Consider the following 25,825-nt stretch of genomic DNA (forward strand, 5'->3'; position numbering starts at 1 on the left):
CGGGAAGCCGACTGCCTATATAACGGCAGCCGGCTTCCCGACTGTCTTATCCCGGCAAGGGTGAAATGCCGGGCGTCTAGATGTAGACGCCCGCATTTCCCCGACGCCGGGAGACTGGCGCCCGGCATCACGATCGTAGTGATGCCGGGCGCCGCGAGCGGACAGCTGCGGGGGAAGGTTAGGTTTAGGGCTCCCGGGGGGGACTTAGGGTTAGGCACCCCCCCAGGAGGGTTAGGCTAGGGGAGGGAGGGTTAGAGTTAGGCACCCCCCCGGGAGGGTTAGGGTTAGGCTAGGGGAGGGAGGGTTAGAGTTAGGCACCCCCGGGTGGTACTTAGGGCTAGGCACCCCCCCGGGAGGGTTAGGGTTAGGCTAGGGGGAGGGAGGGTTAGGCACCCCCCGGGAGACTTAGTTTTAGGCAGTGGGGAAGGGGGGGATTAGGGTTAAGCACTTGGGGGGGGGGGGAAGTTAGGGTTAGACACCCCTAAGGAGGGTTAGGTTAGTGGATACTTACCTGTCCACGATCGGGATTTCCAGCGCTGTCGGGCTTCCGCTGCATCGCACTCTGCTCCTGTCGGGCTGCCGCTGACGGGTATATCATACCCATTCCTTAAGATCATGACAAAACACGACAACACAAAACGCTTGCTCCGAGGCCCTACCCATATGCCGTGACGTCCCACAATGAGCGTCCAGCAAAAATTGTGTTTTTTAATTAATTAAAAATGAACAATAATTTCAATTTCAATTTTTTTTAGTTGCCTCCGCCGTGTTTTAATACCCTCGTATGTAAAATGTTACGATCTTCGCTTGTAAACTGTGGATTTGTATAGAAAGACAAAAGGACAATTTTTTGCTTTTATATAGTAGAGAAGATAGAAAAGAAAAAAAAATAGTAGATAAGCTAAATGCTTTTGTAATTCCGTACCTAACCTGTAGAGGGCGATTACTGTGCAAAAATTGTGGTTTTTCAAAAATGAACAGTAATTTTGATTTCAAATTTGTTTTAGTTGCCTCCGCCCTGTTTTAATACGCTCGTATGTAAAATTTCACGATCGTGGCTTGTAAGCTGTGGATTTGTATAGGAAGACAGAAGGACAAATTTTCGCTATTATATAGTAAATGAGATTACTCCACAGGATCTGAACATTTTTCTTTTTCAAAGTAGCATCCTTCACATTCAATGCATTTTTTTTTTTTTAGCAGCGTTTCAACAACTATTCAAAGACGTGTAGTAGACTGCCACAGCTGCAACACTACAAAACTTTTTTCACTTCATATGTTGAGCATGCAATTGTTTTTTCAGGGTTGAGAATGCCCAGAAATCACAGGGTGCCAAGTCCAAGCTATATGGAGGATGTACCAGTGCTGTTCCATGCAACAGCAGCAATATGTGGTTGGGCTTTGACTTGGAGCAAAAACCACTGTTTCTTTAGAAAATGTGGTCTTTTCTTCCTCATGGCTCCACGCAAATGGGTTTTCAGGACGTTTGAAAAGTAGTCGCCATTAATTGTCTGTCCATGGGGAACCCAATGCTGTAGGATCATACCGTGCGCATCAAAGAACAGCAGAAGCATGACTTTACACGCCGAAGGAATCACACAGAATTTTTTGGGCATAGGCAAATTTGCGTGTTTCCATACACTGGACTGTTTGAATTCCGGATCATAATGGAGAATCCACAATTCGTCACAATTTATGTCAGGAAATCGGGTATCCTCTCCGACATTTGAATGGTGTTCTTGCACAATTCAACTCGTTTTCGCATCTACTCTTCTGTGAGATTTCTGGTAACCCACCTGGCGCACACGCAATGCATTTTCAGTTCCTCTTGTCTCAATATGCTGAAGCCATTCGAATGAGACGCACGGCATCTATTCACCACGAGGGGGAAGCCCAGCACTTCCGTAAATGCTGGGCATGCTCCCAAGTGTGACGAATTAAAGACTTGTCCCAAGGACACGCCCCATCCCCGACCAGCCACTCCCCCTTCATCACGCATTGAGACCATCCATTGCACTGGAGGTTATATATATATATATATATATATATATATATATATATATATATATTAGGGATGTGCAGGCTCGGATAGGTTCGAGTTTGCACGTGGAGTTCGGATTTTTCCCTCCAAAAAAACGGAACTCACAACGAGGCAAAACGTCATCTTACATGGACGAACATCATCATTCCTGGTCTTTTGTCCAGGAATGATGATGTTCGTCCATGCAAGATGACGTTTTGCCTCGTTCTGAGTTCCGTTTTTTTGGAGGGAAAAATCCGAACTCCACGTGCAAACTCGAACCTATCCGAGCCTGCACATCCCTAATATATATATATAATCTCTCTAGATGTCTATCTATTAATCTATTAAGGTCCCTGCTGGACCACTTCTTCTAGGGCTTGGGTAGTCATAGTTGTGCTATGTCAAAATTTTATTTTATGGAACATTACTGCAAACTATTTTGCCTACTTGTTAAGCAGTTCCAAAGGTTTCCATCTTTGCAATTCTTGGAGCAAGTTTCATAATTTCTACTGTAAACTTAACATACAACTTACATTTCTGATTGGTGATTTTCTATTGTTAAATGCTTTGGATGCAGTGTTATGAGTGTGGGTTTTTTTTTTCTTATTATTGTTTCTGGTAAATATAAGTGGTGCATGAGCTTTACCAGTCTCTTCAAAGAAGAAAGAAAAAAAAAAAAAAACCAAGAGCAACCTTTTGCTGCTGAACATTGTAAAATAATACAGCATTTGCTGCTGCCGGCTTCAAGGCCTCCCGTTTTCAAGGTCATTCTTTGTCTGAGCAAACTGGCAGAAAAATAAAAATAGCATACATGTCAGCCATAGTATTGGAGAGGAATGTGATTGTCTTGTCAATCCCATCTTTGCAAATGTGACCATTCTATATTTGTCTGCATGTTAAATATATAGGAATTATATTAATTGCTTGATTGTGCAATTACTATGTAGAGGTATATGCAGCACTATATTGATGTTGCTTTGTTTTAACTGAAGGCGCCAGAAGGAACCCAGAATGATTGTAAATTTCACTTGACTTATGGTGCATACACACGGTCAGATTTTTCTTCAGATCTGAACGATAACGATTTAAAAATCGTTCAGTCGTTCATATGAAGGAAAATCTGAAATATGTGACATGTCTGTCAGATGAACGATGCGTGTTCCCGATGGTCAGATAACGATATCTGACATCTGATGTGTTTGCAGTCAGACTTGGACGATTCCATTCATTTGAATGCAGTCAAAAATCGTTCAATCGTTCAAATCTTTGGTAAAATTGTTCAAATTGTTCATCTGACAGATTTGACAAATTTGACCGTTATCCTACAGTATGTCCGCTCTTAATGCCTCAATGCAGAGCATGAACTTATATTATTTGTAACTATTTTTAATAACAAAGCCCTTGCCCTGGAAGATTGAGTAGTGATCATGAAAATAAGTGGGTGATAGTGATACCATTTACATTGAGATGATGGAACAATATGCATGATTACTCCAACTGTCAGTGTCCGTACCCACTCAGTTTTCTCTGTGGTTGGTGTGTCTTACCGCTAATGCATCATTATGACCTATCCCTGCTAAATCACTTTAAAAATGCCTTGTTTTGTAAAGCCTTATTATTTTCTAATGCAGGTTTAGTTGCTTAGCTGTGTTCATTGTGTTACAGGTCAGATCCACAAGGTGAGATTCATATATTGATTTTTTTTTCTTGCTTATAGCCCTACCTCCATATTCTAGCATCACAAAGAAAATGTCTGACCCTTTTAATACAGTGTGAATTGATAGCTGCAATCTGGGGCAGAACCTTGTGGTGTCGGGCCCTTAAGTTTGGATAGGGGCTTTGTGATTCTGCACTAGCCTCCTAAATCCTCAATTCACCGGCCCTCTTCCCCTATGGGTCCTGTATTGGCCGCAACCACTGAGCCTCTGACTGCAATATTTTTCACTTTGTACACCAAAGCAATTTTGTGTTGCTATCCCCTCCGGCTGTCGCTCTTCTATCTTCCCCAGATATTCATTTAGCTCCAATTCCTTAAATGCTCTTCTTAAAAACCATTCTAATCTGGATGATAAAAAATAAATCTGACAAATGGGGAGAAGGGGTTACTCGGTTAGCGCTAATGGTAGCAGCATTCTGAGAGCATCTCTGGCCAACATCGCAGATTTTTCCTCGCATCGTATTGAGGTGCACAGGATAATCTGAAATGTTGTCTTTCTGTAATTAGCGGTGATGTGTGCAGTCACACACCACACCCACATGTTGCTGATAAATAAATACCCCAATGGAGAATTTACCATACATCTGTCATTATAGACTTTAGAACTATCATCACATAGGGATGACTGTGCTCTTGTTCCAATCAGTGGAAATCATTCTACCAACTGCTCCCCACACTGGTGACTACGGCCTATTGCATGTAGCTTATTTTCCCAGTACTTTGTCAACCTGGCTAGCTACAGATAAGGTAAGATTTGATGCTATGGGGTAAAAAAATTAATAGAAAAAATGCCTATATTGAGGTGCGTATCCACTGGTCGATTAAAGTGGGCGATTGAACGACTTCGGCATTCGCTCATTAATCGTGCAGTTTAATGTCAAACGACCAGTGATGTGCGCTCCACTGGTTGTTTTCGACATCAATCACCTGAACTTGCAGGTCAATCTGCCAATAACGACAGATTGTGCATGTTCGGGATGAGGGAGGGTTCCTGCACTGAACGACATATCGTTCAGTGTAGGCTCATTACAGGATGAGGAACGACTGTACGATTACAATGTTGTAATCGTACTGTCGTTCCTCTATCGGAAAATGGATACGCACCTTTAGTCTTGCACAACTGGTTAGACGCATCGGGTACATATTTATTGTGGTAGGGAATGTTTATGCATTCTTCCCTAAATGTTAAACTGGGGTTATTTTGACCATCTAAAAGCTCTAGAACAATTAATTTGTAGATTTGCTCCGTGACTTAATGCCTTGCAGCATTTTTTCACCCCCCTTTGTGTCATGCTGAGAGAGAGACCACTATTCCCAGAAACTGTTTAAACCATCTGTTGTTGAATGAAACATCTGTTTTATGCACTGTGGTTCTAAAATGTTATTTACGTGGTCAAAGACAAGAAAATTCAGTTGGAAAGCATAAGAAATTTTACTATGATGTATAAGGTCCAACAAATTTGTATTACTCACCTAATTATTTTACATTACACCTGTATATTTTCCTAATGTTTTGTAGAATATTCAAAATATCTACTGCAACATTACCATGACGTTTATAGGTACAAAATGCAGCAACGCTGTAATCTGGAAAATTGTTACTGGCCAATATTTTTTTTACTTTTTCTTTCTGGGTTGCTCTAAGCTCCATCCCTTTATATAGAGCACACCTGATTTTTCCCCTAATCAAAAATTAATATAAAGAGTTATGCTGGGCATGCACTTACGAGACCCCTGTCCGACCGATCGGCCGTTATGGTAAGTTATACACGCTTGCCATCGGCCACTCAAGATGTCATTTTTGATATCCCAATTGCACACACAGTTGTGCTGCCAGTTGCCTTTACACACAGTCAGACGTACTGATATATCAAAATAATATATATTGGCATAATCTGTGCTGAAAGGATGATCTGATATGTCTGAACAACATTGTTCAGACATATCTGGTGGTCACACCCGCCGATACGTTATCGATATATTGTTCATTCAGACAATGAATGACTATCGACAGTGTGTACCCAGCAAAAGTGATCATTTAAGGAAGTTATGCTGTAGTGAAGAAGGCCCAATGTTTGTTGAATGGATATATGAACAACCTAGTTCTCACTATTTTTTTTTTTTGTCCAAAATATCTGTGGAAATATGCTTTTGAGGTTTAAAATGCCTTCTACTAATCAATGATCATTTTTGCCATGCCTAGTTTTAATGACATAAATCAAATATTTATAGAACATAGTGAAATGCACAATTTGATCATAGATATCCAAGTTATTACATATAAACATATATTCAAGTCATCTTGAAGAGATATCTCCAAAACCTCTGCAGGCTACACACTTGCAACATGATATTCTTGCATTTACTAATTAATTGCGAAGTATAGATGGGGCCGGGAGAGGGATCTACATCCTATATCTCCACCCATCTTGTGTCAAATAAAAGTGAACCCTCACTTAAGGTGCTCCGGAGGGCGCCGTCACTGCCAGACCAGTCCCCTGCTGCCAGTCCTCTGCTGCTGCTGTTCAGGGCAGGAGCTGACAGGTAAGTGTGAGGGGCTGTGATGTAGAAGATGAGGGGGGCTGTAAATATGGGCGGGGGATGAGTGAGCTGAGATGGAGGTCTGTTAAGGGGCGCCAAAAGCTATATCCGCTTACCAAAATAATTGGATCGTCCCTGCCCTGAAAAGAATCCCATTTTTTCTAATTCTGGAATGGTGGACTACTGGCAAAACAAGAACCACAAAGTATTTATTTGCTGTGTTTATAAGATGGGGACAAAAAAATCACGTTTGCTTTAGGTTCCCTTTTTTGTCATTTCAATTTAAAAAAAAATATGTATACTTTTTGGCTATTTTTAAGTTTTTAGTTTTTTTAGAACAAGTAAAATATGTATAGTATTTTCTGAAAATAAAAAGATTATCCAAGTTGTGTGGCTACAGTATAAAAAAAGTGATGTTGGAATGTGACAATTACATATGTGTAAAAATTACTTCAGCACAAGGGTGAGAAAACACTCAGCAGCAAAGGGGTCAACACTATTCCTATATTTTGGATAGCATTTTTGCCTCACAATGTTTTGCGGTCATGGATTTGGAATGCAACCAAAGCTTTCTTAGTGGAGCTTGTGTCTTCTCCTCATGTTTAAGGGGGTGGTTCCCTCATACACTCCAAGGACATGCTGCCATGTTTATTGGCTTCTGATGGAAATAAACCTAGATTGTAAGCTCCTCTAGTTGAAAGTACTGATTTTGTATAAAGCACTGTGTAATGAGAGTTTAAAAAATGTGGCTATAACAAGAGCTTTACATTTCATATTTGAAATTATTTCACAGACGTTCTCAAAAAATATAGTGGTGCAAGTCAGTGGTGGCAAATGAGACACCTGTTTTGGCTATTTTATCTGTATAGCAGTGTTTCTCACCCTCAAATTTTCCCAACAGGTCATGTTTTTAGGATTTCTGAATATGGAAGAAGGTGGGGTATTTATGACCCATTGGTTAGCTCACCTGTGCATGATTAAAGACCAAACATGACCTGTTGGCGGTACTGTAGTTGAGAACCACTGCATTTAGCATTTGGTTGGGACATTTACCAGGTACTGAGGGGACTAGGAGCCGTCTTGGACAGTGTGTCGTACTCCTTACCACCGGTGCCCATAGCTGCACCGCCGAGCGTGTCACAGCATTTCGACAGTGTGACAGACCCTGGACTGTGAGTTACTGGGGCACCCCAGCAGCTCCCAGAGTGCTTATCATGCCCCTAGAGTGACGTGAAACAGGGGCATGTCATGCGTGCACACCTCCGGGGACGCATAGCCATGCAACCCCCTCCGAGTACCTGGAAAAAAAAATAAAAAACTACTTGCACCATTGCTTGGACAGCATAGACTCCTACCTCATACCCAGTATATAAGTGATATGCAGCTGGTTTTCAACAAATGGTTACAAAATACCTCTTATAAGGGGTTAAAATAAAATCTGGTTTTCTCCTGTGAGCACTATTTATAAAAGTACTTAGGATGATTAAACTGTCACACTAGTGATTAATGGACAGTGCTTTTGCTGATTTGTCAGCTCTCTCAATTTCAAAATTCAATCATTTTCTTTTGTGTGGAGAGCCTGCAGGCCTATAGAACTCTTACCTCCATAGTTTAGCTGCAAGGCTTTCATCAGACCAGTACTACTAGAACCAGATCACTGCAGGCCTCTTTCCCTTCAACTGACATTTTTAAGCTCACTTGACATTATTGATGTACTAATGTTTCATGCAGTTAATGAATATAACTATATACTGAATATAGACTTCTATACATTTTTTGTGTATTAATGTTTTATTTTTCGAACTCTGCAAAGGAACAGACTTTATTTTTAGTGTAGAAAAATGGTTTATATTCTTTATTTCTCATACACAAATTGTAGTGTGATCATTATTTATATCAGTGGTTCTCAAACTCTGTCCTCAGGACCCCAAACAGGTCACGTTTTCCAGGTCGCCTAGCAGGTGCACAGGTGTATTCATTACTCACCGACACATTTTAAAAGATCTACAGGTAGAGCTAGTTATCTCACTTGTGATTCTGTGAGATCTGGAAAACATGCACTGTTTGGGGTCCTGAGGACCGAGTTTGAGAACCTGTGATTTAGATTACAGGTATAAGGTTTTTTTCAGTCACTTCCAGTACCACTTCCATTAGGGTACAGGACCATGTTGTTCTCCTAATCTGGGTCACTGATGTTCTGGAGATTCTCTCCCCATATTACAGTTACAATGTTTTATTAGCACATTGTTGGATAATAAATTGCATGTCATCCTGTTAGATAAATTCAAAGTTTTTTTTAATGATGCTTTATCTAAAAATTCGGGACACAGTAAACCTACAAGGCTGTTATCCAGTTTACTAATTTCTAATTAGCCGCCTTTTTTTTTTTTTTTTTAACACACTGCCTTCTGAGCATGTTTGTGACAACGTGTGTAAAACCCCAAGAAATTTAAAGGGGGTTATCATATATTTTTTTCATAGCTTCCATAGCATTTTCTGCCTCTGTATTTGACATTAATTCAATGATTTAAGATTTTATTTGTGTTAAGGCTTCCTCACAATGCTCCCTGAAGTGTTGGCAACATGCCACATATCAATGGAGTTCACTAAAATGTACTTAATGTAGTTCTCTGTAGAGCACTGCATAATGATTATCACTGTATAAATAATAGTGACCATTTTGGCACGTATTCCCATAGAACTCAATTTTATTTTCATTAGTGTTAGGACGGGGATGTACGATGGGCAAAAATGTGGTCAAACTCCTGAAAATGCAGATTTTGGGGGTTATACCTAATTTCTCATGTACCAAGCTCGGGAATGTGATACATTCCGGAGCTTGGACCCAATGGGTAACGCCATTTTTAGATGGTGTTACCCAATAGAAGCATATGGGCTTCTTTCCGCATTTCTGACAGAGAGGGAATTAATCGGATCCTTCCCAGCACACCTGGCGGCGTACGCGCCATTCTGCGCATGCATTGAAGGACGACAGGGCAACTTCTGGGTCATAAACTTGTAAGTCTTTCTATTGCAAAGGACAGCTCTTATCAGGAGAGCTGTCCTATGCAATTAGAATCGCGGAATGTACTGCATCGTGGATGCATGCTTCGTAAATCTCGCACTTAATTATTGTCAGTATTGCTGGTAACATCTAAATTTTCTCATTACAAGAGCACACGGGTCCATTAGCTTATGATACTTTTTGGAGGCCTAACACTGTGTTTACATTACATAACTGATGCTTAATTTTAATACCAGTGTACCAGGCAATTTAATTGTCAATTTGGCAAATTTTTATTTGACTTTCATTTTAAACGTTTTGTTTTAATTTGGTTTCCGCTGCAACATATAGTTTTTCTCAACCTGTCCTGTTGCAGACTGTTTTACAGGCGATGTGAAATTGATGAGGATTTTGCCATGGGTACTGTAATCTTTTTAAATTTCGCTATGTAGGCTGAATATAAATTTATAGCCACAGAGGAAGCATAATAATGTAAAGACTGTTACAATAGCAAGAGAGTACAAACCTCTAATCCAGAGTAATCTCTTGCATTGCTAGGGATTTGGTTATCATTTTTAAAATCAACCAGCTGATTATGTAAAACAAACTACAGTCTAGTGCAAGAATGCAGAGGTTTATACTCTGGGAGCAAGTTCTGCTTACTTGCTTTGGGCAGCATTTTCCCAGGTCTCACAGGTCCATTATGTTGTTGCCCTTTCAATATATTTGACACAATTGACATATTTTTCTACCAAGTTTTATTGGAATGACCTTTCAAATTAAAAGAGCATGCTATAGATGCTAGCTGCTTGTGTTTCTTTTGAGCTTTAGTTTAGCCGCCATTGCTCCTTCATAAATTCAGCTAAATAGCCATTATTTTCATAGAAGGATTCCATAAGTTGCTCTGTCTTTCCATTCATAAGGGAATACAATTCTAATAATAATTATTATTTATCCTAATTCTGAACCAAATTCAACTTGGATGGCCGCACATGAATACATGCTGTAAAGCTACATTTGCAAACACTGATATTTTCAAAATCCATGCCTTTTTTTGTTTCTGGAAAAGTTAAAGGACTAGTCGCCAAATAACATAATACTGAAAGTGTAGACAAAAAAAATCCCACCCTTAATCCAACAATGTTAACTTGTTAAATGTTTCTCTATCTACTATTATCATTTTTATTATGTGGAAAGTCGGCGGGTACCGTAGAAGTAATTTAAAAGGAGACACTATAGCTTTTGTCAAAATTCAATAAATTCACTTTCCCATGGGTTGCTGATCTTGAACAATGTTTAATTTTTTCCAGCTAAGAGTTTTAATAAAGATGATTCACCTTTTTTTTTTCCCCCTCTTCCTCAATAGAGATCAGCAGAGTACGAAAAGACATGTACAACGACACACTAAACGGCAGCAACCCTGAGAAGAGAAGTGCAGAGCTGCCAGATGGAATTGGACCTATTGTACAGTTACAAGAGAAACTTTATGTGCCTGTAAAAGAATATCCAGATGTAAGTGTTTTATATTCATACTTTTGGTTCAGGGGCAGTTTAAGATAGGAGAGGGTCTGTTTGTGCACAAGAATGCGTTTAATCACCATCGATCCAAACTGGGTAACAGTATTTCCCTTATTAATAGTACAGAGCCAGTCTCATTTAGTCACTACTTTCAGCATGATACTTTCCTAATTTTACATGTATGTGAGTGCATATTTTGCTATGATGGGTTAAAATGCCATGGCAAGGCTACATTTGCTGCAGTGCTGCTTCCTATGGGTAATCTATAGTTTTTAACATAAAAATCAACTAACTTGCAGGAACACTTAGCAATGGGATTTAGATGCGTTCAGATAGTAAACATTGCATTAGTGTGCTGCAGAATTATAATGTTCAGTTAGTCAATATTGAAGAATAGATGCATTTCCATTGACTGTCCCTGCATTTGGGAACAACCTGTGACTTCATGGTTTATGGAGTACCCAGCTGTAGTGATGCTTTTGATGTCACTGGTCATTGTGAAGTCTGGTTTTAAAATGTTCTGGTACATTTGTAGTCTTAGCAGTTGTTTGTTATATGCAATAATGCTTATTACTAATAAAAATTATGAATTTAAATACTGAATTTTCATGGCTACCAATAGAAAAGAAGACTAACCTAATCACGTTTAATATATCATAGGGCTTCATAACGCATACATTCTTGATTATGTAGTAGGTACATGCACTCACATTATGCTTTTGATTGATTTGTGCATACATTGTAAATCTTTCTAGCATCATTGCTGGTTATACATATTAGGGACAAATTCATTGTTTGAGAGAATTACCACCTGCCTAATGTGACCGGGATCTTATTCAATTGTTTTACCGACCAGCCCCTCGCTGGTTGTGACGGCTGCATCCTTGCATGAGAATGTACGGGATTAGCTGCGTAAAGCAACTTCTCCTGTGCTAAGTGCCAGGTGTGCTGCAGTTACAACTCACTCGGCATTCGCGCCTATGACCAAAGCCCTATTTTACGCTGATTTCTCCGGAGGCTGCGAGCAGAAATCCGCTATAAGTGCAAAGTCGGGCTGGTTGCCCAAAACAATTAAATTATCTCCTGGCCACTTTAGACAAGAGTTAATTCTGTCAAATACTTGCATCACCCTCTATGGGTTTTATTCAGGGTTTGTAATTAGAGCAAACAAAAAAGCAATTTTCTACTGGAAAAAGCCATTCTGCAATGCAAGGGGTGCACATGCTTTTATTTTTTTGCATGCAAGAAAATATTGATTACTGTTACATGAAGCAAACAAATACTGGGCAGCTTAATTTTACCAATATAAGAATACACACAAATGGGAGTGGGAATGCCAACACCTAGACTCAATACCAATAGAAGGGCAGAGATCCTGAAAGGCAACATGTGCTACTGCACTCCTGCAGCTATATTCCGGGGTCGGTTGCTTGGACCTCCTAACAGAATTAACACCTTTTGCAAAGAGTGGACTATCAGTGCTGGATCGGAGTATTGTATTATAATCCTCTCAATAGAACATAAAATATATATTCAAAAATTCTTGCATATTGTATTTATACTAGTTCACCAATAAAGTATACATGAACAATTGAAAATTTGTACCTTTATAAAACATCAGACCAAGTACAGGTTGAGTCTCCCATATCCGAAATGCTCGGGACCAGGAGCATTTCGGATTTTGGATTATTACTGTTTTCAGAATACCTGCGGGTGGGTCGGGATGGTGTCACGCGGGTGCTGTGAATGTTGCGGTGGTACGGCGGGTGAAGCAGGTGTCGTGAGGGGTCCGGCAAGTGAGGCGAAAATGTGCGGTGGGTATCACGAGGGGACCGGCGGATGACGCAGAAGGGTGCTGCGGGGGGTGGCCTGGCGTGTGGCTCACGCTGCTATTCATTGGTCACTATACTAGTGACGTCACGATGTCAGGTCACGTCGTGATGTCACATATGCCCCGAAATATTCCGGATTTTGGAATATTTAGGTTTTTGAATTTTCGGATATGGGAGACTCAACCTGTACATATAATTGTATATGTCCCCAATGACATCAATCGAAATCTCATACTGTAAGAGACAATTTGCAAGTAAATGCACACTGGAAACTTTGTATCTAAAATGTGACTCACAATGCAACAATTGATAGCTGGATGTTGCAAAGGTTAATTACACTTGAGAGGGAGCTCTATCTGTGTATACATATGTGGTACTGACCCCTTATTGACAATGAAAATCACCATAGCATAAACATGAAAAAAACAAATCTAGAACATTAGAGAATGCAGCAAAAACAAAATAATAAAAACCATCCAGAAGTGATTGGATATATAAAGGCAGATAAATAAGTGTCAGCCTGAAGTTCGTACACCCCATTTAACTCTGCTCAGTCAGCGCAGTCCATTTGTATTATTTTGTATAGGGCTCAATGAATTCTTGACATAGGAAAAAATCATCTCCTTAAAAAATGGTTAAATGAGTTACCGGTATTGAGGGTGGCCACCCTGAAACGATCTTTCTGATTCTGGTCTCTAAAGAACTTATCCTCAAAGCAGGTGTCCTGATCGCAGCAGTAGTCTTCCACAGTCACCTGGACGATGTATGTCCCGCTCTTCTGAGCAGCTGGGCTGGTGGTGCACAGCTTCAGTGTAAGGTGGTGCGATGTCCTGCTAGGCCACCTGTTAGTCCCGAAATCGGGCAAATCAGTGTAGCGGCTGTAGTTTATGAGCGGGGCTAACGGTGCACAGTTCCAACAGACTGTGCTGAGACCGCTGGTTTATGCCGAGGCAGATGGATCTGTCTGGGGGCAATCTTATAGATCGTGGGGTCGGGCTGGAGGTGGAAGCTGGCCGCAAGTGAATCTGTGGTGTCGAGTCTGCTGAGAGGGAGGAGCTCACATCCACGTGACTGGACTTAAAGTTTTATAAGATATATATTTGTTCATGTATACTTTTTTTTTTTTTTTTTTTTATTGGTGAACTAGTATAAATAAAATATGCAAGAATATCATATTTATGTTCTATTGAGAGTAATATTATACAATAATTTTTACATTGACCTTTAGAATTGAACTACAGGTGCGTACACACAGTATATCAATGATATTGTTCAACGATAAATCGTTCATATCGTTCATTTTTATGCAGTGAACGATCAATTATACGTGTTCCCACATGGACGATAAAGATATCTGTCGTCTGTACATTCAGGCCAACTTGGACGATTTCATCACGATTTACATGTTCAGAGATGTGGCAGGATGACTTCATTGAAAGATATCTATCATAGATATCTTTCAGTGTGTACAGCTACAGCCAATATCGTTTGTCCTGCACTACAGAAAAGTTCAAGGGAAATCCTTCAGCGATATCGTTGCTTGTGCAGATCGTACCGTGTGTATGCAGCTTTAGACACGTCCTTCCCAACTATAAATTTAAACACATTTTAAATCTGCCTTACGTGCAATGCAAATTGTCCTTTCTGTGTTTCTTTTGCTCTTACTCCTAACTCTGAATAAAAGGCCCTAAATTCTCAATGAGTAGCATCGTTTCTGAGACCAGCCTGCTGAAACCATTACTTTCCTGTTTCTGTAGTGTATAGCACTGGTCAAATTTGCTTATCTGCCTTTCTAAAATGGCATTTGAGTTGTGTATATGTTAAGATCTGTATGAAACTTCAAGTTCTATCCTTGCAACCTCTTACTGGTCCTGTGAAACCCCATAGGCTGTATTTCAAAAGCCAGACATAAATAAGGAATCCCGGTGAAAACTGTGGTTCCACTAATGAAGAAGAGCACTTAATGAAAATGTAATGAGTAAGCAAGATCGCTGCTTTAAGAAGTTTAAAAATTAATTACATGCATTAACCACGTGTACCGTATATGGTCAGCTTGGTGAACCTGTTTAAACCACATTTTTGAGGCAGCTCTTTGAAAATCGAGATTAAGCATATTGTTATGGTACAGTATTTTTTTTTATGGTTTGCTTTTTACAACTAATGTATGATATAGCCTTTTATAAATGAAGACCATTTTTCTGTCCCTTTTTTAACATTTTAAGTAGAGAATGGTTGGACACTGCAGTATCCACAGCTACAGGTTATTGTATAGTCTTGACATTGACAAATAATAATTCACAGAAAGTGTGCAGAATTGTATCCTAGTGATAATGTGTCCATTTAAGGAGTCCCCAAAATAGATTTGGGATAGAATTTTCCAAGCATGAAATAGGTTTCCGTGCAGTTTCATTTAAAAATATTAATGCAATATCGCATCTATAAATGTAACATTTTCTAAATGTTTCTGATGGAAAAAGTAGAGAAAGATGGAATAAAAATGTATATGGAATTTTCAATATAGTCATATAACGCTAGAAAGTAATTTACTGCCACATAGAAAACGTTCTTGTACAATGCTTCTGTGTTTTTACAGTATTGCTACAAATGTCTGCTACCTTACAATTATGAGAAACAGATCAATGATTATGTAATTAGTGATCCAGAACATGCACAGAATGTTTATAGGTTTCCTTATATATGCATATATTTTTTGCAATATTTCCAGATCTTGCTAATGTTCTGCTATTTGTTCAGCTCTGTGTTGAGCGCATGTCTGTTCTACCATATGCCAGCTTGTCTCTACCTGAAAAGCTTAGAAGGGATGCACCAATAAAATACCATTTGTGCACAACCTAAGGGTCCTGATATATTTAGCTGAATTGCTTTTATGTAATACTGTTTAAATAGCGCCACCAATTAATGTGATGTGGGAGAAAACCAGAGCACCCGGAAGAAATCCCCACAAACACTAGGAGAACATACCGGGGCAGGTGTATTTATGGGTCTATTTACTAACAGAGGTTAGGGGGGAAAAGAACTCAGAGGCATTGAATATCCAAGTACGATATGTACTAATGGATTTTCTGCTTTGTTGCCAGCGCTATTCCTGAGTTCTTATCGCTGCCAGGCTCCTATGTCAGCGCGATAAGTGCCTCAGATGTAATCAAAATATTTTTTACACTTATCAGGTCCTGCATCTCCAGCGCCGCATCACGTCCCTCGGTTGCTTCTGTCTTCACTGGTGCGCTGCCTACAGGAAGTCCCTGCTGTCTGTTATTATCTAGTCAATAAAGTTGGGTTTGAAAAAAAAAAAGTGCTGGTTTTTTTTTTTTTTTTTTGGTGCTTACCTCTCAGACGCCGAAGATCAACATGCAAATAACTATGGAGGGGGGCAGAAACCACTGAAGGGTGAACTTGACGTTCACCCTTACTTGTCAGCAGGTTTCTTAGTAAACATTGCGGTAGCTGGCTCCTGCTTCGTAGCGCTAGCAGGCAAAGCGGGAGCGGCAATAACTCCACGTTAAGTGGACTGTTAGTAAATAGACCCTTAGCCTTGGAGAGAGAGAGAAAGTGAAGAGAGAAAGTACCAACCCATCAGCTCCTTACTGTCATTTTTCAAACACAGCCTGTAACATGACAGGAGCTGACTGGGTGTTACTTTATCACTCTCCAAGGCTTAGTACATCTCCCCCACTATCTCCATAGAGAGGCCATGACCACTGGGCATTGAACTCAGAACCTCAGTGCTGTGATGCAGTATTGCTAAACACTAGACAACCGTGCTGCCTGTGTGGTAATGAAGGTAATATGAGTCCTAGTAATGCATTTTTAATAGTAGAATCTTTTGAAATGGTGGTTTTAACAGAGTTGACTTAATAGTAGTCTTTAACATTGAAATTTATTTCCATGAAACTGCACTCTTTATTCTCTATAATTAATTATACTTTAAATTATAATCACTGCTTTAATAAAATAAATAAATAAAAACCACTGTTAGCTCTGATTAATGTGAAATTCACTACTGGATTTCCTCTGTGGCTCCTTAGTCAAATTCAGGAACTCAATAATTATCACATCTAAAGCACCATGTCCTCGGAGTATTGTGGAGCTCAAAGGGCAGCAGTGATAAACAGCTTCTGCATACTTTTTGACCATTTTTGTTAAAATGTTTAATTAGTGCAACAAAATGATGAACCTGGGGAGTAATTGCACATTGGGGAGCTTACTAACTAACATCTAGATAATCATCACTGAATATGAAAATGCTGAAATGATATGGATAACACATTTCCCTCTACATGTCAGCTCTAGACTTTACTATGTATTTTGAATTTGGGGAAATTGCCTCTTTCAAATTTTGCTTGATTACATTGGTAAATGAAATGTTCTGTTCTTGTAATATTTAAAATGTGTCTGAACCTGCCTTGAAAGAGGACAGCATTAAACTGGTGGTGTTCATGTAGAATTGTAATGGTGCTTTCAACCAGGCGAAAACAGGTTACAAAATAGAGTATTTGGTATTCAAGATCTGTACAATCTAACTTGTATCCCTTTCACATCGCAAACATGGCTCTGACTTGGAATTTTGAACACTGGACCAACCTGGCTGCCACCCGGGTCAGACCCCTTTCACACTGCACCTTCGACCCGAGTTCTTCCCGGGTTGGCCCTGTTCACACTGAACCTGGGTCAGCCCTGTAAAACCCTATGAATGGCATTTAAAAATTTACTTTTGCTGGCTCACAAAGAGAAGATCACAAAAGGGAACACAATGGAGGGGTGAGGACTGCTCACAGCATTGCAGGAATCATGGCTGATGGATTACCACTCTGTAGCCCTGAGTTCATGAGTGTGTGTGCTTTACTGATATTTATTTCAGCCAGTGAGAGCATGATGCAGCTTCTGGCAGCCATTGTGTACAGGTCACTTCTTCATCACTCCAATTAACCAACACTGTAATGACAGTAGTGGTATTAATCCCTTTCAGACTGCCGGAATGCTGCCTCTGCTGTGTGCTGCCTGCCTGTCTGGCTGGTGATATCATCAATTGAGACGCAGGAACATCCAGTCAGCGTTGTTTGCTGAGTCCCGGGTTGGATAAACCTGGTAGGGCCTGTTCACACTGCCCTTTTACCCAGCTTGTTCCAGTGTTCAACCCTGCTCGATTGCAGGGTTGAAATACTGGGTCGCTCAACCCGGGAATTTTTTGGGTAGCGCGTTCACAGTGCACCTCGACCCAGCAATATCCTGGGTATAAATGACCTTGTTTATGTAATGTTTTTACAATGTATTCGATTAAAGTGTTAGTAGCTAAACAGGACCGTAACTAAAGGTTGGCCAGGATGCAACCGCAGCCCCACCTTTTTTCCCCCCAATATTTTTAAACTTGCTTAACTAACCAAGGTTATGGGCCTACCCACCATATCCAGGTAACCTCTTTCGGGTAGGTCCCTAACATACTAGGGTTCACATCCAAAGCGCAGGACCCCCCAAAACTGGCCCAGCCAAGCTGCCCCAGGGCACCACCAATCTGGGGCAGCTTGGCTGGGCCAGTTTTGAGGGATCCTGCGCTATGGATTTGAACCCTAGTACGTTAGGGACCTACCCGAAAAAGGTTACCTGGATATGTTAGGTAGGCCCATAACCTTGGCCATGATTATGCTAAAAACCTCTATTGATTGCAAAATTTTATTGCATATATATATATATATATATATATATATTTATATATATATATTTATATTTATATTTTTATTAATAATTTGGAGTTGTGCACCTGAGATTTGTCTGTTTCTGTGCATGACGGAGCAATCCAACTGTTAAGGGGCCTATCCATTACATGACTTTGTGAACAATCTGACATTGGTCACAAAGTCGTGTAATGGATAGCCAGCAAGGACCAGCGATGCACTTGCACGCTGGGTCCTTGTCGACCCCGACTTTCTACTGAACATGCCCGTCAACCTGACGACGCTAGTCAGGTTCGGCATGTTCAGAGATAGGAGGTCGGACTCCTGCACTGAATGACATTCACTGAACGCCGTTCAGTGCAGGCACTGCACCTCGGCAACCTGAAGGTCTGAACGCTAGACGTTCAGTCTTTCAGGTCACCTAGTGGATAGGCCCCTTTTACTCTGATCAGGCGCAAGGGCTGCTAGCAGAATTATTCATTATTAGTTTGGGCGCCCTAAGCAGTACTTTTGGTTAGTACTTTTGGGCGCGACAAGCGCCCAAAACAATTAAATTGCTCCGTCGCGCTTGACCATTATCGCCATCCTAAAAACAATTGAATCGCCTAGGAGAGCTCCCTATTGAAAAGGCAGTTATGCCAATCTTGGCAGCCTCTGAAATCGCTAGCCTCCTTACAATTTTTTGATGGAACAATAAAGATCAGGTTTTCATATTAAATGGCGCACCTGTCTGCCAAAACTGACTCGTACTGTAAAGATGATCAGCATGTGAACTGCTAACAAAAAACAATTACAGTACAGTGCTTTTGGCATTGTGGTGAGGCTATATAGGGCAAATTTCTTTCATCATTACAAAATAATCAATCGGTTTGTTAGTGTGCATGGCATTACAGTGGTTGTCTTGCAGTGTTAGCTGTACTCTGTCCAGGATTTACAGTCTCAGGGCTCGATTCAATTAAACGCGAATTGAATAGCGCCGGCAAGGAGCTCCCAGAGCTATTCTATTCAGGGCACTGTTAAGCCTGACTAAGGATTTCTTCTCGCACCCCTCCTGCGAGCAGAAATCCGACAAAACTACATGCTGTTTTCTGCCCTTAGCACAGCAGAAATAGCATCATGCCGGGCAGTTTAGTCAGAGAATGGAGGTTCTCGTGACTAAACACCATGTTTGGGGCGCGAGAACCCGGCATTCTCCAACAAAACAGCATGCTGAATTGAATAGCTCCAGGAGCTCCTCCCGGCGCTATTCAATTCCCGTTGAATTTAATCACGCCCATAGTATACAAAATGTTTAGCAACTTTCCAGTCTGTATGTTGATTGTATTTTAAAAAAGCTGCTCCCCTCTGTTAAGGGTTTAAAATTATTATTAACATTGATAAAAAACAGAAAACTTTTTTATTTTTTGTCCATACTAACAAATTAGAAGTTTTGATTCATCACTTGACTATATCAGTTTAATTAAATACTACAATATGCTGGTCCTTGTTGTGCACATATCGGCCATATACAGTAGAGTCAACATTACAAGCTTTCCTTCGCACCTCAATGGGGTGCAAAGAAAAACTTTCGATGCCGACGGGCGAGATGTGCTGTTCTGGAGCAGCACATCACATGACACGTCTATCACGCTGAATTGAGTCCTCATAGAGTTATGAGGTTTGCCAAGCTCACTTTATCTGACTTGCTCTCGGTGTTGCAGGAAGCCAAACCTGTCCCTGGTCATGCTTTTGTGTGTAATTTAATTGGAAATGACTCTCTGCTGTTGATATAACATTTTATAAACGTTCAGTACTTTATGAAATTACAGTAAATATGAAGACTCGTTTGTCTTGTGGGCGCTCCATAGCAGAGGTCTGTGCCATTTTCTACAGTATGCTTCATATTTTAAGGAATGCAGAACCTAAAGTTAATTCTCATAAACAAGTTTTACTTGACAGATTTATAATTGCCTAAGCACTGAAGGGCAGCTTTTGAACAGCAGGGTTAATTAATGTATTTTTTTCCCCCTTTTCCTCTTGGCCTTTACAGTGTCCTATAGCTAATGTTGTTTGAAATTATTTTGTGTGACATCATTTTAATTAAGAGGAACAACACTGGCATAATAAATCAGCACCAAGCAAATTTCCGATACAGTAGACAAAGCAGCTGATATGAGTACATCCTCCCACCTTTATATATACAATTTCACGAAACTGCCTTGCCAGCCTTGATTGTTGGCAGATTGTGAAATGCCAGTGTTGAAGGTCTTAACGGCTGACTGCTCTTGCTATGTAATTTGCTGCCACGATAGACATTATTTTGTACAATTCAGAGTTTGCTGCCAGTGTTATTGAAATTATAGTGGGTGCTCTGGCTTTATTCTGATGTTTCAGTATCTTAAGTCTTGTTTTGAAGATATGTTTAACACTTTGTATTGATCTTTGTGTCATGTTTCTGTGAAATATATTTTTTCTTAAAATGCATACAGTGTATCACAAAATTGTGAAAAAGTAAACCGTGTTTTTACTTCCCAGCATCTTTGATTTTAGTTCTACTTGTTAGTGGTATCTAAAATGCAATTTGGCAACCTTGTTTGAATCTTTTAAATTAATAAGTATGAATACATAGTTTTCTATTTAAAGATGTAAGGCTTGTAAAATGCAATCTTTCAAGATAGAACAATATAGAAATAGGAAGACAAATTTTCCAGTACTACTGGTATGTAATCTATTCTTTCTTTGGCATCACAAGGTACATGTGTATCCTCTAATGCTGCTTGAGAACCACTAATTGTGCTAGCTGGCCAGTCTTTTTTTTTTTTTTTTTAACCTGGCCCACACCATATAGTGCTGGTTCTGTAGGGAAAGCTATGGCCAATATTAAAATTTATATTCTGGAGCCTTTAACAATTTGGAACAAATATCATTAAAAACCTTTTTAATGAAGAGGTAAAACGGCCCTGCCCAATAGCCTACTCTCTAAACAATAGTATTACAGCCAGGGTTGCAGAGAGCTATCTTGGTGGCTCTGTTACTGCGGCAGCTTTATAGCCTCACCAGTGCCCCAGATATGTGCAGCCTAAGGGTATGTAAAAGCGGGCATTTCACTCATGATATTTGTAACTTAGAGGTTGTGACCATCATTACCACAGCGGAGTAGTCAAGGTAGAAACCACGCCATATGTCTAGTGAGCAATGTTGATTGTTTAGAGTTTATTTAATTTTAAACAATGTGTATGCTAATATGAGTGTCAAATTAAAGTTGTTGATCGCAATATTTTTACAGTCTGTCTCCATTACTACTATATTTTTTCTAGTGTTCCCTGTCATTGGCGGTGTGGACCAGCTATGGCACTGATATATGGTACTTAACATGAGGCTTGACAATTTATAGTAACTGGCATGGTACATTAGTTAGGAAAGGTCTATATGCCCTTTCCCACATGCCACTGTGTGACTAGACTGTAAGAGTCTTTACACCCAGATTTTTTTTCCTTTAATTCTTAAATAACACTAGAATTGAAGGAGGCAATATTTACAAGTTTTATTTACTACCGTTTTTTTTTTTCTTTTGCTGTCCCTCTATTTCTCTTTATCGATTATTTTTCCCTGCACACTGTATATGTTGAACGTTGTTATAAAACTACTTTCGAGCTAACATGCTTAAAATCTACTTACACCTGAAGCAAGGAATTTTGAAGACTTAGTCTATGCTGTTACTTGTTTGGAAAATTCCCTGCATATTTCCCTGTTACACCTGAACATGGCGAGAGCTCCTAGAGTTCACACATTGCTAGAAGCTATATCAGGTCTTTTTTTAACTGGGTATTGGCTCATAAGGGTAAAAAGAAACAATGTTACAACAAAAGTAGAAAATATATCATTGACAGTTTGTTAAACTGTACCTGAAGTTGTCCTGTGGACAAATAATTTATTATATACTGTATAGTAAATATAACCCTTTCCACAGTCTGTTTTTATATTGGTGTATTGTAAGTTTTGCATTTGAACCATTTTGCTTATTTGTTCACTAAACAATATTGGCCTCTATATTTGGTCATACATTCATGTGTTTTTAAACTGAGAGCTAACTTACCATTAGGTACACTCAGGTCTTCCTAAATGGACCATACGAATCTGCAAAAACACAATTTTTCTCGATCAAAAAAAATGGCTCTACTTTGCATGATAACAAAATGCAGACTCAAGTTATGACCCGTACACACAGGACGATCAGACAACGATCCAATATCGTTGTCTGATCGTCCTGCATGTGCTGGATGTTCGATACTGATACTGCAATCAATGATCGCGGGTCCCATTAGTAAACAGGCTAACCTGGTTGATATCGACCAGGTTGGCCTGCATGCACGGGCGATGGTCGATATCGACCATCCGTGCCTGCGCATCAACCATCATTTGGTCGTTGGAGGGGTTAAAATAAAAGTTCGATTTAAACAATCAAACGATATAGTTATTGTTCAAATCGTCCTTTTTATCTGACCCTGTGTATTCAACATTGCACACATTTTATATGGCAAGCCACCTGGCACATCAAGGCGCCTCTGCCAAAGTGGTCCTAATATGAATGTATGTCCCAATGTAGGTGCTAATATAATTCATGTGTTTTTAAACTGAGAACTAATTTGCCAGGTAGTACCTCTAAATCTTCCAATATGGCACCATAAGGATCAGCATTCTCTCTAGCTACTGTTTGCCAAATGGTTATCTACACAATTCTAGAATGTATGTCCCAATATTTTAGTGTTGGGACCACTTTAGCATAAGCACCTTGTTGTAGTGAGTGGCTATCCATTTTATTAAAAGCATGCAGGCCCTTTTTGATGGCTTGTTGCAGTGTACTGAGGAAGAATTTTTTTTTTTTTTTTTAAACAGTTTAGTTTTTGTTTTTTTGTCATGGTATCCTTCTTTGCCTGATATCTGAACTGCTGGGATAGGTTGCAACTGTTTATTTTATTTATATGTAATTAAGTGACACAGAAAGGTAATTTGTCGATGTCTCTCATTCTGGGGGCAATTCAATTGTTCCGCGCGCCTCCCACTGGCCCGTCTATAGAAATGGCCTCTATCAGAGCAATTCAGTTGTTTCTCTGATAGATGGCAATTAGCTGCGGCAGTGACATTTTTTTTTCTCCTGAGGTGCGAGAAAGTGTCTAAAGTCCTGTTTTTTGGGCACCCAAACAGATGTTTGCCCTAATCTCTTAAGGCTAAACCCAGTGCTTGTGGACGCGTTAAATGCTAATGGGCGCCCGAACGGAGAAACCATTGAATTCCTCCATTGGGCGCCTATTTGCATAGACATCCAGCAGGGGGCGCGTGGCACAATTGAATCGACCCCAGAATGAGAGACATCGACAAATTACCTTTTTATTTTTGAGTTCTTAATGGAAATGGGTTTTGGGCAGAAAGAACTTTTACATAGCAGAAGTTGCCACGTGTTGCACTCGTGTGTGTCCATGAAGTCTAGTAAATTATAAAACAGGCAGCACTTTATACACACTTTCAATGTAATATGGTAAAAGATTTATTGAGCATTTGCAAGTTAGAGAAACATCTGAAGAGCTGCCTGTAAAATACTGTACGCAAAAGAAAAGTCTCATCAATAGTTAAGTTCTTCAGCTGTGACCTGTAACGGTTTCCTGCCTTATACACCCCCGCTCTCTCATGTTGAAAAGATAAATGTGGCGCTGATAATATTCAGAACTAATTCTTACTGACAGATTCAGTTGTCAAACCTAAATCTCTGTAAGCATAAACCTGTGTGTCAACACACCTTTTTCCAGTTCACACATCTGCAGTTCATGCTGAAAGAATGGACGTTGCTCTTAGGTTTATTTTTCTTTATAGGTAACCTTTATTTGTTACTATGCTCTCATTCAGTTTTTTATGTTTAGTCAGAAATGATGATAGAATGGAGCAAATAGGGGCTTCAGGAGACTGACTCCAAGCATAGCAATAAATGAGCTCAGAGCTATATATATAGGTTTGTGATATTCTAGCAGCTGTTCTAAGCCCTGCTGTTTGTTGCTGGGGTGCAATGCCCTAAAAAAGGAAGAGAATGTATTGTAGCTCTGGGAAAAAAAACAAGCAGCTGGTGGTCTTATCACTGTCCACTGACAGCTAAGGTCAGATGTTTGGAAGGACAAGCATTTGCTCTGAAAGACAATGTGTCTGTTAGTCAGTGTTTCCAGGGCACAGGCTTCTGGAATTAAGGGAATCGTTTCATGTATCACGCATGTAAAAATAAAAAACAAAACCATGACCGAAGCTTTGCCCTTCACAGTTTGTGTATTCTGTATTAACCTTTACTTATGTAGCACCATGTATGCACGTGTCTGTATATTAAGGAGAGATGGATAAGTACTGTCACTAGTATTTTGCTTACATTCTGTGGAACCTGCAATTGAATAAATCTAGAGAAGACTCTTATGTAAAAAAAAAAAAAAAAAAAAAATCTATTAATAAAATGCTTACCTTTTTGTGTTTGGTTTTTGTCAACTTCTGAATCAATCCCTCTTAACCAATTGGAGTAATATAAAAAAGATAAAAGCAGGTCAGTAGTGCAACATGCAAGACACGTTTTAATTTGCACTTCTCAATAAATGTATCTAAAATTTTACACCTAGTTAGAGCCTTGTCTTTAATCTTTCCTTAGTATTATTCATACCAGATGTACAGTTAGCAGCAGGAGTTTGCCTGCCACCTGTGATAATAGGGATGCGTATGAGAGTCCTTGAGTTATCTATTTATGGGCTTTGAAAGCTGACTGATGAACATACTTGTACCATACACATCAACTATTTGTGCACTTTTTGCCCATGCATTGGACACTGTGCTTTGATTATGGTTGCAGTGCCTTTAACAGTCAATCTATAGGAATATATAATCAGGAAATAAGGTGATCTAGAAGATGGTGCTTAAAGAAAAAAAAATGGTATAGCAAGTCAATGGTTCAGGCAGTTCATCACACTTGGTAAATCCGTTTCCTGCTCTGGTCTCTCAGGGGGAGGTTTATCAAAGCTTGAAGAGAGATAAAGTACCAACTAATAAGCTTCTAACTGTCATTTTACAGGCTGTTTGAAAAATTACTGATAAGCTGACCACACATCTAAAGATTATCTGTCCAACCAGCCAACTAGTTGATTGGTTGGAATGAAAATCTGGTAAGGAATACAATCAGCAATTTGCTCCCAAATGCTGGACAATGGGCCAAAACTGTTTGTTAAATGTTTGATCTAAACTATTTGTTCAAACTTGTCTAAACTACCATTTTCATCTGTTTTCTGGCATTTAGGAGCAAATTGCTGATCATCATTTACTCCCATACGTTACCAGATTTTCATTCCAACCAATCAACAAGCTGGCTGGTTGGATGTAAATTGGTCTAGTGTGTGGCCAGCTTTAGGATCTGATTGGTTGGTAATTAATCGCTCTCCAAGTTTTGATAAATCTCCCCCCTTTTTGACCTTTCTGTAAACACATTTGTACTTTTTTGTTCTA

At 39.7% G+C, this 25,825-nt stretch overlaps 1 protein-coding gene across 2 annotated transcripts in view; it reads left to right on the top strand.

The window, feature by feature from the left end:
* Positions 1 to 25,825, top strand: part of LOC148543176 (KH domain-containing RNA-binding protein qki.L-like) — a 127,578-nt gene that overhangs the window by 37,844 nt on the left and 63,909 nt on the right. For both annotated transcript variants that reach the window (XM_088456935.1, XM_088457005.1), the window contains exon 2: positions 10,652 to 10,797. In XM_088456935.1, the coding sequence (XP_088313061.1) occupies positions 10,652 to 10,797 (146 nt within the window). The remainder of the gene's footprint in view (positions 1 to 10,651; positions 10,798 to 25,825) is intronic.

This window comes from Taudactylus pleione, unplaced genomic scaffold, assembly GCF_031769625.1.
Source record: "Taudactylus pleione unplaced genomic scaffold, aTauple2 ptg000006l, whole genome shotgun sequence".
NCBI lineage: Eukaryota > Metazoa > Chordata > Amphibia > Anura > Myobatrachidae > Taudactylus > Taudactylus pleione.